The sequence below is a fragment of the Siphateles boraxobius genome, unplaced genomic scaffold, assembly GCF_051911475.1.
Source record: "Siphateles boraxobius isolate OS27281-9 unplaced genomic scaffold, OSU_SipBor_1 65, whole genome shotgun sequence".
NCBI lineage: Eukaryota > Metazoa > Chordata > Actinopteri > Cypriniformes > Leuciscidae > Siphateles > Siphateles boraxobius.
Genome location: NW_027509192.1, coordinates 630964 through 647094, shown reverse-complemented (window position 1 = coordinate 647094; position 16131 = coordinate 630964). Strand labels below are relative to the sequence as shown.

At 37.4% G+C, this 16131-nt stretch overlaps 2 protein-coding genes and 2 non-coding genes across 6 annotated transcripts; all 4 read right to left on the bottom strand.

The window, feature by feature from the left end:
- Positions 1 to 714: 714 nt before the first annotated feature.
- slc25a3b (solute carrier family 25 member 3b) lies at positions 715 to 8365 on the bottom strand. Of its 2 annotated transcripts, none has more exons than XM_077210001.1 (8): positions 8227 to 8365; positions 7808 to 7957; positions 6004 to 6128; positions 4997 to 5176; positions 3708 to 3889; positions 3211 to 3383; positions 2143 to 2253; positions 715 to 1128 (listed from the first exon to the last, which is right to left on the bottom strand). In XM_077210001.1, the coding sequence occupies exons 2-8, from the start codon at positions 7941 to 7943 to the stop codon at positions 968 to 970; spliced, it is 1068 nt and encodes a 355-aa protein (XP_077066116.1). In that variant the 5' UTR covers positions 7944 to 7957; positions 8227 to 8365; the 3' UTR covers positions 715 to 967. The 2 variants fall into 2 exon arrangements, with proteins under 2 accessions (XP_077066116.1, XP_077066115.1); XM_077210000.1 differs by lacking the exon at positions 6004 to 6128 and adding an exon at positions 5729 to 5856.
- Positions 1224 to 1438, bottom strand: LOC143721299 (small nucleolar RNA SNORA53). Its single transcript, XR_013196705.1, has one exon. It is a non-coding gene; the product is annotated as a small nucleolar RNA SNORA53 (small nucleolar RNA).
- LOC143721300 (small nucleolar RNA SNORA53) lies at positions 3458 to 3672 on the bottom strand. The gene has a single exon (XR_013196706.1). It is a non-coding gene; the product is annotated as a small nucleolar RNA SNORA53 (small nucleolar RNA).
- Positions 8366 to 9300: 935 nt separating the features above from the next.
- On the bottom strand, positions 9301 to 16109 carry tmpob (thymopoietin b). 2 transcript variants are annotated; one of them, XM_077209997.1, is made up of 6 exons: positions 15462 to 16109; positions 14900 to 15017; positions 14604 to 14780; positions 13829 to 13932; positions 13605 to 13720; positions 9301 to 11527 (listed from the first exon to the last, which is right to left on the bottom strand). In XM_077209997.1, the coding sequence occupies exons 1-6, from the start codon at positions 15699 to 15701 to the stop codon at positions 11176 to 11178; spliced, it is 1107 nt and encodes a 368-aa protein (XP_077066112.1). In that variant the 5' UTR covers positions 15702 to 16109; the 3' UTR covers positions 9301 to 11175. The 2 variants fall into 2 exon arrangements, with proteins under 2 accessions (XP_077066112.1, XP_077066114.1); XM_077209999.1 differs by having other exon boundaries at positions 13605 to 13717; positions 15462 to 15839.
- Between the last annotated feature and the right edge of the window lie 22 nt (positions 16110 to 16131).

Below are 16131 nucleotides of genomic sequence, written 5' to 3'. Positions count from 1 at the left end.
ACAGAGGTAATTTTACAAACCAACTCTTATTCTATACCACTTTTTTATTTAATGGACAAAAATCTTGCTGGCCAACATATAGTCAGCACATCCCTATAATCATGTTTCTGATCTTAGCATTACTTACATTAAGCATCTATAAATTATTACTATAGCCATGGTGTAATTACCTTCGTGTGTCAGTTTCTATATCAACAGTGGTGTTAATGAATAATTCAGGGGAAAAAACTTGTGAAATACTGTAGTAAAAGGTTATTTAAGACTATTTTCAGCATGTTCTTTGTAAAACATTCAGCAAACATTAAGCCTACTCATACTTTAAACTAGTTATCAAATTAAAATATAACAATTACCAGTCTGCAACACACAGCTGCATGACAGACTGATTTTCTACAGCTAAAATAACTGACACCACTCAGTGCAACCCTTTTTGTGCAAAAATAAACAAAGCACACCGCCCCAACTGGCCATAGACCGTTTCTGTACTGAGTTACTGTATACCATGTACTGAGTTACTGTATACCATGTACTGAGTTACTGTATACCATGACATTTTACACTGCTGCAGAGATTTCAAATGTTCGCAACAAAAACACTAAATATGCAACCACAAAGAATTAGACAATGCATTTGAAAAACAACCCTTAGAGAAACTAATGAGAACTCAATTTATTGATTGAACATGAAAACATGAAACAAAAAGAGAGACTTGTGTATAATATCCAGGTAGCTCTTTATTGTACTACTGAACACAAATGTCAGAGGTTAAAACCAGACGGCATTCATTCAGGTCACAACCCTTTTTATATAGACTATTTAGACATGGAACTGCCCTGTGAAGGAGAGCGGTTCCCCTTTATCGTGATGTCGGGGGTGAGTGGGGCTCAGGACAGGATTAAATATAGAAAACAGGAGGTGTGCAGCTGTCGGAGGGGAAGGTGTGCGATCGCTGGATCTCACTGGCTGTCTACTCTGTTAGTCCGAGCTTCTTCTTGAGGGACTCGGGCATCTCGGGGGGAGGAGGGCGGGGCAGGCGGAAGTAGACCTTCACAGAGTCATAGATGAACCATTGCAGGGCCGTCAGGGTACCGATCATGATGATACGGGCCACCAGACCCTTCCACACACCTGAAAAACAATACACACAAGTCAAGAGGGTGGATGAGAATTTTAAAAAGTCAATTTGGTAATGCTGGAATTGCTGAATTGTTTTATTTAAAAAGTTTGTCTGCTCTCCAGCGGTTCTGCCCTGGTGTTTTCCTGCGAAGGTTCAGGGCAGAGAGGATGCTGGGTAAGCAGGTAGACTGATCTCACACGCCAATGACTCAAGCACCTCCAACTGTACAGCAGTAAAGCTGCTGGGAGCCTCCGGCCCGATCCCGCTGATCCCAGAACCGAACCGGAGAAACTCCCCAGAGGTGGATCTAAGGAACGTGTTGATCTGGGGTGTGTTTCCCGAAAGCATCGTTAGCCAACTACGGTCGTTATCAGCACAGTTCAACGAGTCGGTGTTTCCTGAAAACATCGTTTCAACGAACATTCGGATCAGCATCGACAACTTGTGTTTGGAATGACGGCTCTCGATCTGCGGTTAGAGGCAGTTTCTTGTTTGCATGACATGTGGACTCAATAACTCCTTATCTTGAGGATAATAAGCAAGCTGAAATTCAGTACAAACTCTATATCTATTATTTAGGATACATACAAATGTCATTTACGTCTTTTCGTTTGTCAAGAGACTTAAAGCATAGTTTTTGAAGAGTGCACGTGTGTGAATGTGCTCCAGTGCGTTAGAATGAGTATAATAGAATCTGGAAATATGAGAAATAGTTTTCAGACGTCCTGCCTGTAATTTATAGCTAAACATCTAGCATTAATTCGATCTCAAACAGATTCATTCAAACAAGTTATTACTCCAGCACTTGCGTGACATCATTAACCAATGTGGTTAAAGGACCGATTAGCAACAATACGGTTTCGGGAAACAGTCGTGACTAGCTAGTTGATTTCTTCAATGATGCATCGTACATTTGTAGTTAAGCAGCGAGTTACGAAGTTTTACAGGAAATGCACCCCAGGTTGTACAAGAAAGAAAATTGTAAAACAATGAATTGAGATCTTTCAGAAAAAGAAAAGTCTCACCTTTAGGCCCCAGCTTCTTGAGCACTTGAGCGGCTGTGCTTCCCTTCTCTTTGTTCAACACGGACACGACTGAGTCAGCAGGGTGAGACACGATAGCACAGAACACACCAGCTACAGGACACAAGAGGAACATGCATCACTACTCCGTTTAAAGAACTCTGAGCTGGGAGAATAATGTGCACATTTAAGAAATAACTTCATAGAATAAAAGAAAGAAATTAATGGAAATATAGATAAAGTACAATTAATTAAATAAAACTACAAAAGTACTAAATTAAATATAAAATTAATAAAACAACATTTAAAAAGAAATTTAATAGAAAAATATAGAAATATAAATTAATAAGGTAATACAATAATAATAATAACAATAATAATAATACAAAATGAATATAAAACTAGAATTAAATACAGATTTAATAAAATATTAAAAAGAAATTTAATAGAAAAAAATATATTAATAGACATTAAGGTAATATAGAATAAAAAATGAATATAAAACTAGTATTAAACTGAATTAATAACATTAAAACATTTTAACTAATAAAATGTATAATAAATTATTGTAATTAATAAATGAAGATTAAATATTAATTAAAATTAACAGTAATAGAAAATGAATATATACAATTAATATCACTACTACCAATTATAATATAAAATTAATAACAGTATTAGAAAATTAATATTAATAATAATTTAGAATAATTTAAGATGCATTATTTAAAATGAATGAGCAAATTTAAAATGGTAACAATTTACAATAAGGTTCCCTTTGTTAACATTGCTTAACTGCATTAGCTAACATGAACTAATATTTCAACATTTACTAAAAAAAGGTTAAAAATCAAAAGTTGTATCCGTTATTATTATTTAATAGATCGGAGCAGCATGAACTAACAATGAAAAGCTGTATATTTTTTTTATTATTAAATAATGTTAAAGATGAATAAATAATGTAACAAATATATTACTCATTGTTGGTTAACACATTAACTGATGTTAACGACCAGAACCTTATTGTAAAGTGTAACACCATTTAAATCAATCCTCAGAAATCCTCCTTACCGATGTACCCAGCAGTGAATGTGACGACCAGCTGTTCGGCTTTGGAGCATTCGCTGCGGGGTTTGGGCACCACGTACTTGTAGAGCAGCTCGACGGTGCGCTCGAAGCAGGCGAACTTCATCATTGTGTAGGGGATCTGCCTCATCCACAGAGGAACCACACCTTTGTAGAACCTGCCAGAAGATTCAACCACTCATTAACTCTCCGAAGACTCAACATAAACAGGTTTGCTGGTTTATTTAAAAAGTTTGTCTGCTCTCCAGCGGTTCTGCCCTGGTGTTTTCCTGCGAAGGGTCAGGGCAGAGAGGATGCTGGGTAAGCAGGTAGACTGATCTCACACGCCAATGACTCAAGCACCTCCAACTGTACAGCAGTAAAGCTGCTGGGAGCCTCCGGCCCGATCCCGCTGATCCCAGAACCGAACCGGAGAAACTCCCCAGAGGTGGATCTAAGGAACGTGTTGAGCTTTAAACCGGTTTAAAGTGCAGGATACTCACGCCCAGAGTCCTTCCTCGGCGTACATCTTAGGGGCACATTCTCTCAGGGTGTTGGCATAGCCAGGCTGAGTCTGGATACGCACTTTACACGCCTCCATAGGGGCCAGAGCCATATCTGCGAAGAACTCCGCGCTGGCAGAAGCAGCCAGATACAGCGAGGTTCTCCACAAGTACGAGTTTTCCTGTAAGAGGACAGGAGGAACACATGAGCATCGGCTAACGGACCTTACGGTATGGATACTGACACAAATTTCACGATTCAATTCCAATTCAATAACGGATAATTGTGTTATGTATCAGGTACAGCACATGAAAAATAGTCAAGGAAAAAATGTATACCAACTTAAAAATGATAAATGAACTGATTTGTATTGGCTACTTGCATTTAAACAAAAGCAAGGTTTTATAATAATGTCATAACTAATGACAATTATGTTTCTACTCTTTTTTTTTTTTTTTACATTTATTTAAACATTTAAATGGCGGCTGTCATAAACATATGATGGGACTTATTCAAACATAGATTAAATTTTAAAGAACAGGGTTAAATAAGAATAAAATGAATATGCAATAGTGCATTTATTTGGTAAAATGCTCTTCTAGGGTTCATTTTATTCTAGCTTACTAACACTGAAGCGGTGTTGGTTTTAAATTTCATCATAAAAATGACAGAATTTGAAAGCTGAGACTTCGTTTAGCACATACAAAGCTTTGTTCATTCATCAGCTGAAAACAGCATAGTTTGAAAGATAGATTCTTGTTTTTTTTTAAGAATCAAAAAAGAACTGATTAAAATCGAGAAATCAATATTTTGTAGCCAACCCTAGCTTCTACAATGTTTATTGTTCATTTGGTTATTGCCATGCTTCATTTTGTGGAGAATGGCTACATGGAATATAGGTTCAAATTAATATTTATACTAATTAATTAACAGGTAATTTTATATACATACATACATATATATAAATTAAAAACATTTATTAGCCATCTAAAAAAAAAAAAAAAAAAAAATTGGGCCGTGCAATTAATTACATTTGAGTTTTGATTTTGCCTTCCCACAATTGAAAAAAACTACAAAAATTATTGTGCCACAATCCATTCCTTTCTTCTAAATGCAGTGTGCTACCGCCTAACCTTAAAAGCCAAACCCTACCCCTAAATTACAAATGAATTGCCAGAATTTTACTTTAAGTTACTAATTTGAATAGATTTAAAATTCATTTATTCATTGATCCAAGACCAAAATGTTGGTAAAAAAGATTTTAAAACCCACACATCCTTCATCTCACCTCTCCTAGCAGGTCACCGTACCAGATCTTGAACACCTCGTAAAAGCCGAACTTGCAGAGCCCCTGCATGGAGTATCCGATGAAGGTGGGCGCCCAACCCTTGGCCAACCCACGCATGCCGTCCTCTCGGATCGTGACGGAGAACCCATTGAAGATGCTCTTGTATTTAGCAGGATCCACCTAAACGCAGCATTTGGTTATTGCAATGAGAGTCAGAAACACCAACAGAGGAACTTCACCAGGAACCGGCTGGTTATGAAGGAACACGGTTAATGGTTTCACTTCAAAAATGGTTTTTACATGCTGGAACAAGATTAATAAATCAAAAAGTAAACCAAATGTTACTTGGATAACATCAGTGGCAGAGCGTCACATTTCAATTTCAAGAATTTGATTACTTAGAAATGGCAATTTAATAATACTAATTTTGTTCCAAAACCGTACAACTAACTTTTTTCCACGAAACTCAAAAGATCTTCAGTTTTCAATATATTTTATGGAAAAGAGCGGCTTAAACATTCTGCATAATATAAGAAAATATGGCGTTTTCTTTCATTTCATATTTTAAACTGTTTCTGCAGAATGATATTGCACCTCACATTAAAAAAATCTCAATCAGAAATAATCAGATTTGTTAGCTGGTTAGCCAAATCACTTCAAACGTGTTAGTGACCCCTTCGCCACGGATGCCATCTCATTTATTTGATGAAGGGGATGGAGGCGAGTACAGACCTGGAGACGGCACTTCACCAAGTCGAGGGGCACGACGGCCGTGTGTGTAATACCACAGCTCAAGATGCCCCCAAATCCGCAGAGGGCGTAGTATTTCGACGAGCCAAACTCGCAGCTATTGCCCGTCTCTGTGACGTGGGGGAACACAGGAACAACACACACACATGCTCATGCGTCACAACACGAAACTTAACATGCTGATGAAGGGTTGCATTTGCACTGGGGTGAGGTCACACGGACACACTCAGGTGACTTCGGCTAACACACACACGGACCTGCATTCGGCACTTGACCAGGTCGAGGGGCACTACAGCAGTGTGTGTGGTGCCACAGCTGAGGATTCCTCCGAAGCCACAGAGGACAAGGTATTTCTGTGAGCCGAACTCACAGCTGTCTCCCTCTGAAGAGAAACACGGAATCACATTCATCTACACAAAGTCTGAGACGTTTGTTCGGGGGTTAGTGGAAAACCTCCACACTGGACTTTAAAGCGTTACCTTTCACCTGCTATTACATCAAATGGCATGAGCTATGCCAAGGGGGTTTAATCTTATAGGGTGTGTTCACACTGTAGTTCGGTTCGCTTGGTTTGAGAGAAAAACAAACAAACAAACAAAAAAACATTTAGTCCTGGTCCGCTTAGCGTTCACACTGGCATTTTAACACCGAACCTAAAGGCACAGGGATGTGTTCACAACCTGATTGGTCGGCTTTTATTACGAATATTTTGTGACGAAACTTAAACATCCGAAACACTGCATTGTTCTGGGCTAAATGCGCTCGTTGTGTGTGCGAAACCTACATATGATGGTATTTTGACCAGCTGAGAACTCGAAGAGTTTATAAAATGTGTAAAGGAGTCAAAATAGTGTCAAGAATCCCTCCGTCACACACACTAACACAGATCTGCTGTGAGGAGACGCGGTTTTGATCCTGTACTGAACTGGGATGGGAAACATTGTGACTGTTTTGATGCACAAGGGTTCGGATGGCAGCGTTCACACTTATTCAAATGAACCGCACTAACAGAGCAATCGCACTAGGGTTCATTTTAATCCAACCAAACATGCCAAGTTTGAAAACACCCACAAAAAAGGCAACGGCTGTATATTTAATTACTATATGATTATCTATACATACGAAAATTCTGTTAAGTCTATTTTCAATCATCAATTATTAATCGATTCATTTCTGACACTTGTTACAGTTTACTAACACTACTTTTAAAAGCACTAAACCTCTTTAACCTACAAAACTCAAAAGTTATCTACAGTTTATGTCGACATATTCATTCTGGTAAGCAGATAAAAAGATTAAGCAAACCAATGCAAGTGTTTCTACTAAAGCTAAATCTACATACAATTATTATACAAGCCTATGAGGGAGAGGCACTGATAACAATGCAAAAAGGTATTCAAATTTACGATTAAATGATGGGCAAGATACTGAAAGATACACGATCCCGGACTTGGACCTGTTCCTCAGATTGAAGGCCAATCAGAACGCGCCTTGCGGAGAGCCGGAGCCAATCAGATCGCCCCTCATTGATAGTACCGGTACACACACAGGTCATGTGCAGAATAGGACGCATTAAATAAAGAACATCATGTCCCCTGACCGGCTCAATACTATTTTAACATTTGACATATTTACACAACTCATTAAAATGTAAAAAGGTCCTCCGAAAGCTTTGATACGCGGTCTCCATCTTTGTCCTTCACTGCCCTCCATGAACGCAACAAGGCCAGAAACACACAGCAAGCGGCAACTGTGAGTCACACTAAACTACACAATCTACAAATGCAGTAACTAAAGCATTTAAAGGGAACTTCCTAATAATATAAACTACAGCTCGGCAGGATCTAGTCATCACAGTGCTAACTAATAATCTAACCTTTATTCAACGTTCATATGGCGTTTCATATTTCCAATTCTGATCCATTTCAAAAGCATTAACACAATAATAAACAGAGAAGTGCGATGGGTTATGCGGTCTCTCTTATTTAAACCCCCTTTACATCCATTTAAACAGAATTTTAAGCATTTAAAATAGAGGTTTTTGTTCTCCGAGGGTCTTACCGGCCACTGCGGCTGCTGCGAGCCTGCGCTTCTGTACGGGACTGCTAGTTTCGGGCTCAACGCTTTTCTGCAGTGTGAACAACGGGGCGCTGAAGGGGTTCCCCCGGGCCAGTTGGGTTAGTGTGCTCGGATACATGTCTGATGGTGGACCTGAATAAAGAACAAACATTGGTTAGGCAGTGAACACATTTATAAGCAGCTAATGTGTCCATTAAACGAGTCATCATTTGTCCTCTCATGTGATTCTATGGAGAGGTCAACGGCCCTGCGCTCTTGAGGAAGACGTTGTGATGAAAATAACACTAAACTAAAGCATTTAACACGTTAAGAAGTATGTATCTGAGGACAGTGTGAGAAGACGGTTTAATATGTGTGTCAAAACCAAGAAAAATGTGTTGTAAAGTGGGAGAAACCCTTACTTTAGAGAAGTTGTCGCAAAATGGCGCCTCCGTCCTCTCCTCTACCGGTGCGCATAGAGACCGAGCGGGGAGTGAGAGCGGCGCTAGACTGAACCGGAAAAAGGAAGTGATGCGTCTCTTTAGGCCACGCCCACTACTTTACAAACCCCACTATGGGGAAGTCTTGGCTCATGAATATTAATATGGAAGTTTTTTTTTGTTTTGTTTTAAAAGTAAGCTTTTTCAATGCAGAAAACACACAATGGATGTACATAGTAATATTAATAAACAGCGAGCTAGGAACAGTTCCAGTGATAAAAGAAAACTATTTTACATTCATTCAAATTCTTTTGTTTTCATTTGTATTTGCTAATGACATTTTACTCTCTCTCTCTATATATATGTGTGTGTGGGGGGGATATAATACATTTTATAAGAAAATATAAAATTTGTCTTATACAATTATTAATTCCACATTCATTAAAAAAATAGTTTATTAACTGAATGAATATTTTAAACACAACTGTAATGTTCTGCAAAAATGTAAAAGCAAAAAAGCTATAAGGGCGTTGTAATTTGTTAAGTATAATTAACACTTGACACATTTTACTTTTTGTTTTGAGTAGTCTATCACCGTTTTAAATATTTTTGTTCACTAATATAATGAAACAGAAAAAATAACCTACCTGCGTCTTAGCCAATCAGACAAGCCAACTGGATGACGTCACATTACGTAATTAATATTCATGAGCCAAGCCTTCACCATAGTAGATTTCTCTCGACTAGACAGGTCAAAAAAGGGGCGGGGCTTTCCCTGAGAACATTACGCAAGAGATTCCTTTCATCTCAAAGTCACCGTCTGATGTCTTTCTAGTGCGTTTGAGACATATTTATGTACATTATTCTTGTACAGCAGCTAATTATTGATTATATGGCTTGCTAGTTCCTGTGTGCAATGATGTGTCTAAAGGTCAAACCTCCTATAAAAATGGAAACATTCCTGGTTTAATAAAATTGCTGGAATGTCATGTGTGTGTGTCAGTCAGTCAGTCACTGAACTGACCTTGCTGTAAATATACAAGGAAGGGTCACCTCTGGGATCTCAATGGTTTTCTTTTATTTCACAACAGATTTGTATTGAATCAAGGATAAATATTCAAATCATTCCATATGCCCAGTTTTCCACAAATAGCTGCCTAAATACAAAGTGCATTTTGGACTTGTATACCATTCACTGCATTTGACACAGCATTACAAAACTAAGATGTTAGTTAGTGGTTAGTGGAGTCAGTATATGTACATTTATTTAAAAGTAACCCACTGCTTTTTAAAAAAAGTTTTAATTTTAGAGAAGACGTTAGAAAAATATTGCAGTTAAAATGTGATTAAACTGAGTAGCAAAATATAAAAACAAACCCCTGCAAATTAAGATGCATCACAAATGTATTGTTTTTTCAATTAAATGAATATATACTTAGTACATATTGTCCAGAGGACAATAGCTCGTTTTTAAAAATCACAGAATAAGAAATGAATTCAGTTTAGTCATGAATCACAGACGTCTGATTACAGTCAATAGCAGGCAAGTGTCGGCGGACTTGCTTCTCATTATGGGTCTTAATATTGGCTACAATGCCACATCACATTATGAAAACATCACAAACACAATACGTTTAACAAGCCACCATTACCTATAAAATAAAAAACTGTCTCTTACCAGAAGTGAAGCGTTATTTACTACACGAGACTTTCATATAAGATCACATTTTCTTTCAAGCTCAGGATAAAAAACAAAACAAATATCAATCTAAAAAGTCTAGTTCTAAAACCAGACATTATCTGATCTGGTAGTTCAGTTAGCTCGAACCTTTCAGTGCTACAAATCATTTAAACAAAAGCTACGGGACGAATCTCACGAAAACCGTCAAGCATACTATATTAAAGTCTTATTTCACCACAAAATCAACAATATTTATCAAATTTAAAAAAATATATTTTCAATTAAGCACATTCCAGCCGATTCTCATTACTGTAAAGCCAATAATAATAATAATGTATCTAAATGTAATCATTATTGTAATGTCAATTTTAAGTACATGCACTGTGGCTGTACTTTAACTGAATTCAATTTATGCTAATTTTAAGTTAAAATAATTATTGTGCCCAGATATAAATTATAGTTATATCAATTAATTTATTAAATTAACTTAAAATAATATTATACTGATTTAAAAAGAAAAATTGTATAACAGTAATTTTCCACCATAACAGTAACACAAATTATTTTATTTTTTGCACGATATATGTAATGAAAATTATTTTTCACCTTATGGTAATGACAATAAGATGTGTTTTTTCATTACGCAATATAAATATTGATATATTTTGATTTGTGGTGAAATATGAGAGATATTTCCTTGTGAGATTCACCCTACTATGGAAGAAAAAATTTCTCACTCTGGTCTCATAAGCAACACTTCCTAATGTCAGATTCAGTCACGCTAAAAATAAACTTCACCAGGTTAATACAGAAAAACGTAGATTTTTTTTTTTACAGACATTCAGCTTGAGGCTTTTCTTTCCAGCTGTGATGTTTGTGTGAAACCGAATTGTGCTTGTGTTGGCCGTGTCTTGGCACTTGAAGAAACACGCAGGCGAGTCCTAACTCTCGTTGTGTGATTCTGAACGGCGAATGATTCACTGCTAGCGATCATGAATGAACACTACACTTGTCTACATCGTCTCGAATGCTACAAAAACCGTAAAATCACAAAGCAAGATCAAAACACACGATGCACACAGAGTTTAAAGACTACTTGAAACACAAGTCTATTCAGATGTGACTGCTAGGTCAAACTGAAATAACCAGAATCCCCCCTCCACCAACCCTGCCGATGCGTTGCTCCTTAAAGGACTAGAAAATCAGTCTGACGGTAGATGCATGCTGAAGCGGCTCGACGGATTTGCCGCTCACTTGCTGTCGCCAGCTCCTGATTGGTAATCCAGGTTAATGTAATTGAGGATGGGTGTGATCAGATTGTCCTGGACATAGAGCTGGCAGGAGTCGATCTGATCGGCGGTGACATTCTGGAAGGCGTAGTACAGAGACGCAGCCAGTGCGATGAACACCAGAAGCTTCAGCCAGAAAGCGAGCCATCGGCGAGGAGTGGGACGAGCGGCGGGTGCCGCACTGCGAACGTCTGTGACGGAGGATTTAGTCGTGGTGTAAATGTTCTGCTGAAGGAGCGACTCCTCGGACCAGAGGTTCAGCGGCTTTACAGGACGCCCGGCCGCACCGCGGATCGGCTTCCGACGTGTAGCCCTGAACGGATGGAAAACATAAATATGGGTTTAATTAAAGCACTGATTGCATTTATTTCACTAACTTCATACATATATAAAAAAAAGTATAACGTATAAACAAGTTACATATAATCAAACATGTCAGGGGTATATAGAAAAAGTGTTTTTTTTTGGGGGGGGGGGGACCTTAAAACAGTTGCACAATTCAGTATCAGTATTATTGAGATACTATTATAGATTCTTAATATCAGTTTTTATTGTCATATTTTGTTTTCATGTCAATTGTAGTTAATTTAGTCAGTTTCAGTAATTTTGTTGTGCTTTTTTTTTGTCATTTTTAATACTTTTGGGCTTTTTATAGTTTTTTTAAATAGTTTTATTAAATTATATAATAAGTTTCAATTCAGTTTTAGTTTTGTTAACACTTTATTTTAAGGTGACGTAGTTACACATTACTACATGTAATTACCAGGCATGAAAATGGTTTAGGGGTGAAAAAGGTGAGAAGGATATTACTCATCTAGGGGGGTTCGGGGGCATGCTCCCCCGTAAGAAAAATTTTTATATTCCATATTTAAAGCATCAATCTGATGCATTTTTAGCATACCAGCACAAAAAACAAAAAAAAAATCTAATAGAATTTCTATAAGTCTGTTGAACTGATAATCACTCTTTTGTGTGTTAAACACAATCTACTTAACACAGACAACTTCATTATAAAGAAAAACAACAAATCAAAAAAAATATGATCATAACCTATGACAAAAATTCTATTATAAACTGACATTAGTGGATAACTCAGCAGTAAAATTTAGTCTAGAAAAATCACAAGTGTACAATAATTTTATAAAATCTGAACTTTTAGTGAAAAAAACATTTAGTGGGGAACAAATAAGACACAATAAGTGTAGCACTAAATCTGGTAAAACGTTACACTTTGCTCTTTGTATTGTTGTAAAATACATTAATGAAAAACAAGATAAAAATCAGAAAGATCAAATATTTTTTATATAGACTAGGCTACTATAAAATTAAGATTTTTTTTTAAATGTATATCACAGCTGTTTAATGAGGCAGCAACATATGATAGATAGGACAGAATAAAAAAGGCTATTAATAATCTTTCATTGCGCAAAAGTATTATATGATTATGAAAGGATCCAATACAGTGCGGCACAAAGCGCTTATGCGCATCCCGAACGCAGAATGATTTCGGGAAACAACACGGAGTCACAGCGCGCCGAGTCCGCATTGAAAAGTTCAAAGCACAAAGGAAAGACATATTGATACGTAGTGTATTATACAGTATCTATCTATGCAATAGTTTATTGAGTCTTTGCTTTTAACAGTTTTAAATTTCAGTTACAGTGCGTGTGAAGAACAATTATAGTGCTCTCCATAAAGTCCAGCAAGATAGTCATTTTATCTACGGATCAAGTATAATAATATTAACATTGAATCATCTTGGAGAGAGTTTCATCGTTGACTGTGTTGTAACCATAGACTGTAAAGGTTGTAACCGAACGCGACCCGCTGTTTGATGCTGAATGGAGAATGACTGACAGCCGCAGCAGAGGGAAACGTTTTTGTGAACTTGAATTTAATGACTTAAATTTGTCATCATAATATAGTATGACTTCATATAGTATACCCCCCCCCCCCCCTTCCCTCTCTAAACATTTTCTCATCGAATCTACACGATTCACGTAGGTCACCTATTTTGGTTTCAAAACGGCGAATTTCGCCGAAAAGTGAGTGATTTTCATGTCTGGTACTTACTATGGTAATAATAGTAAATTAAGAATAATTACAAGTAACTAACACTAAACCAAACCCTAAACGTAACTCTATAGTAAGTACATGTAGTTAATTACTTATTTGAGTATTGTATTATTTAGGTAAAATGTAACTACTTCACTGTAAAATAAAGTGTAACCTAAGTTTTTATTTTAAAATAGTCAAAATAAATTAAAATAAGAAATGTTGCCTTGGCAACTCGATGAAATAAAATTGTGTTTCACTTAGCATTTATTTTGTTAGTAACAAAAATGTGTGAATGAAACTTCCTTCACTCAGGACAACATCTTTATACTCACATTATTCCAGTTGGTGTGGCAGGTTCATTGGGGAAGATTTCCTTCAGAATATCTCTTCCGTCCACGGATGGCTCATGGTCCACCTCAATGGCTGATGCCGTCTCCTCCACCACCTGCTGAATAGAAGAAAACTCTAATAGTAAGAGATTTTGCACTATAAACCGAGGCCTGATGACTCTATTGTGATGCTAACTGTATTGTTCCTGTGCAAGTGCAGGCTTTACTTTAGAGCGCTGCCTGCTGCTGGTCCTGGTGGTGACTGGAGTCTTTCCTCTGCTCCGGACCGGCTTCGTCACTACAGGAACCGGCTCAGGTACTGGATCAATTTCTGACAATCGAATGCAAAGCAAAATTGGTGAAAAGGAGACTTAATGACCATAAATATCTAACTTTAAGTCTTCAATTGCCTCAACTAAATGTTTATGTTTGATAAAGAAAAAGTGCTTGTCTGGAGTCTGGTCACATGCAAACTCTGATAGGTTAGTAAAATAACAGCACACCTCTCCTCAACAAGCTACAGCATTTAAGCTGGTTTATAGATTACTTAAAGCTGGAATATACTACACAATTTATGCACAATTTATGGCAGATATACAAACTGGATGCAGATTTTGGTCAGACAGATTTCACTGAAAATATCATAGTGTATAATGAGCACAAACTCTAGTTTTTTAGCTTCAGACTGATTTAATCCAGTTGATGAGATCAAACATGTTTGATATTTTGAGACGATTTTACAACACATTTTGTTTCCATTTATCACGAAACGAGACGCGTGTTTCTGCATTAATATGATGTGTTCTGAATGACTCCTCAGTCATTTAGTGTATGATGCCCAGTTTTTCCTCTTCAACCATTTATAAAGTCAGCAATTGTTTCATGCATAGCGTTTTAAAATCTGTTCAGGTTTTTAAAATCAGTAGCTGATATACTTGAACGTGCACATGCAGACAGCTCAACTGGATATTTGGATACTTGACTTGATTATCCCTGCTTTACCTTCTTCTTTGTCGCTGTACTGATCTTCAGCTGAATGCATGTTGCCGTTCTGGTTTCCGTCTGCTTTGATGGTGATGGCCTCTGGGATCGTGATCTTGGGTTCAGGAAGGATATTCTCCAGTGGCGGATGCTCCAGGAACTGCTGGAGTTTCTTCTCATACACCTTACGTGTAGTTGCTGAGATGCAGAACCAGACATATGAGAATACAATGCAAACCTACACATATATAGGACATTCATATTGGCCGATTAATATTCAAAAACACAATCAGGCTGTGGAAAACCTTAATACTAACCAACAATTGGTCCTGTATGCACTCCATACTTCAGAAGCTGAACCTTCAACTCTTCATCAGTCAATCCCAAAAAGTCGTTCTCCTCAGCCCGAACTCTGTCTGTCTTTCTTGTGGCTTTCTGGAGGTTAAGGAAACATCAGAAGGAAAATACATGTCATCGTTTAAAAATTTTCTCCATTATTATTTGTACCTACATTGTAGTTTATATTGATTAAATATGATTGTGTATAAAATAAAACTATTATTAACATTTTTAGAAAACGTTTTATTGTGGTAGACTAGTATGAAATGATTACTGGATCAAAAAGCAATTATAAATCTATGTGAAATATTTTAATGAGACATAAAACAGTGGGGGGGGGAATGCACAATAACGTTACATATATTATTGTGAAAGCCAGCATTTGTAAAATCTCTTATTATTAGAACGATCATCATTTTAATTATGTATAGGATTATAATAATTGTATTATAATGATTCTCCATCATAATTATGAACAAGCATACTAATCGGTGTTAATGAATGCTTTTGGTTTCATAAGACTAATGTTTGAGCTCTCACCCTCCCCGAGCGGCTTCTGTCGGACACCAGCGGCGCTGTCATCTCCTCATCACTGGAGAAAGTGTCCGGAGAAGGAGGAGAGAGGCTCTTCTTGTTGAGCACGGTCAGGTTCTTCAGGTACAGCTGAACATAGACGTCTTTCTTGCTGTCAGCGCTCGGCAGAGGAACATTATGGGCTAGTAACTCACTCTTCAGTTTCTCTTTAGTGAGCAACGCCGGATCCTCGTGAAATTGCGCCATGCTTATTATCTTTACCAGAGTACAGTATGAAACACGGGTTTTACTTACGAAATGCAAGTGTAATTACTTAGTTTCCCGTTTAAAAAGCGAAGCGGTAACTTGTGTAAGCCCCCGAACGAGAATAAATTAAAGTAAAAGATTCCTCGCGCTGACAACCGTCAAACCGGCGCGCGCCTTCCGTTTGAATGTCCTCCTAGGGGTTTTACGACAAACACAGCTGTCTGTCACATCCAAAAAATGATTTTTTTGGAAGTTTGAACATCGAATCTTGTGGATAAGTAAAAACAACTCTGCTAAAATACGCAATTAAGCGGTTTTGCGAAGGCGGGTAAAAGTAGAAATAGCTCGACGGCTATCGTGCGCGCGCGCCTCGGAACTGGCACATTAGAACAAAGCTCAACGCTCATTGGTCGAATGGGTTAAGTAAGGC

What these genes read in the sequence shown, in the direction of transcription:
- slc25a3b (XM_077210000.1), bottom strand. Translation starts at nt 7,943, where the DNA reads ATGTATCCGAGCACACTAACCCAACTGGCCCGGGGGAACCCCTTCAGC. An exon ending in TGGTGAAGTGCCGTCTCCAG is followed by an intron (nt 5,177 to 5,728) that starts GTCTGTACTCGC and finishes TGCTGCGTTTAG; the next exon opens with GTGGATCCTGCTAAATACAA. An exon ending in CAAGAAGCTGGGGCCTAAAG is followed by an intron (nt 1,129 to 2,142) that starts GTGAGACTTTTC and finishes ATTGTTTTTCAG; the next exon opens with GTGTGTGGAAGGGTCTGGTG.
- tmpob (XM_077209997.1), bottom strand. Translation starts at nt 15,701, where the DNA reads ATGGCGCAATTTCACGAGGATCCGGCGTTGCTCACTAAAGAGAAACTG. An exon ending in ACAGAAGCCGCTCGGGGAGG is followed by an intron (nt 15,018 to 15,461) that starts GTGAGAGCTCAA and finishes CTTAACCTCCAG; the next exon opens with AAAGCCACAAGAAAGACAGA. An exon ending in GCATACAGGACCAATTGTTG is followed by an intron (nt 14,781 to 14,899) that starts GTTAGTATTAAG and finishes TCTGCATCTCAG; the next exon opens with CAACTACACGTAAGGTGTAT.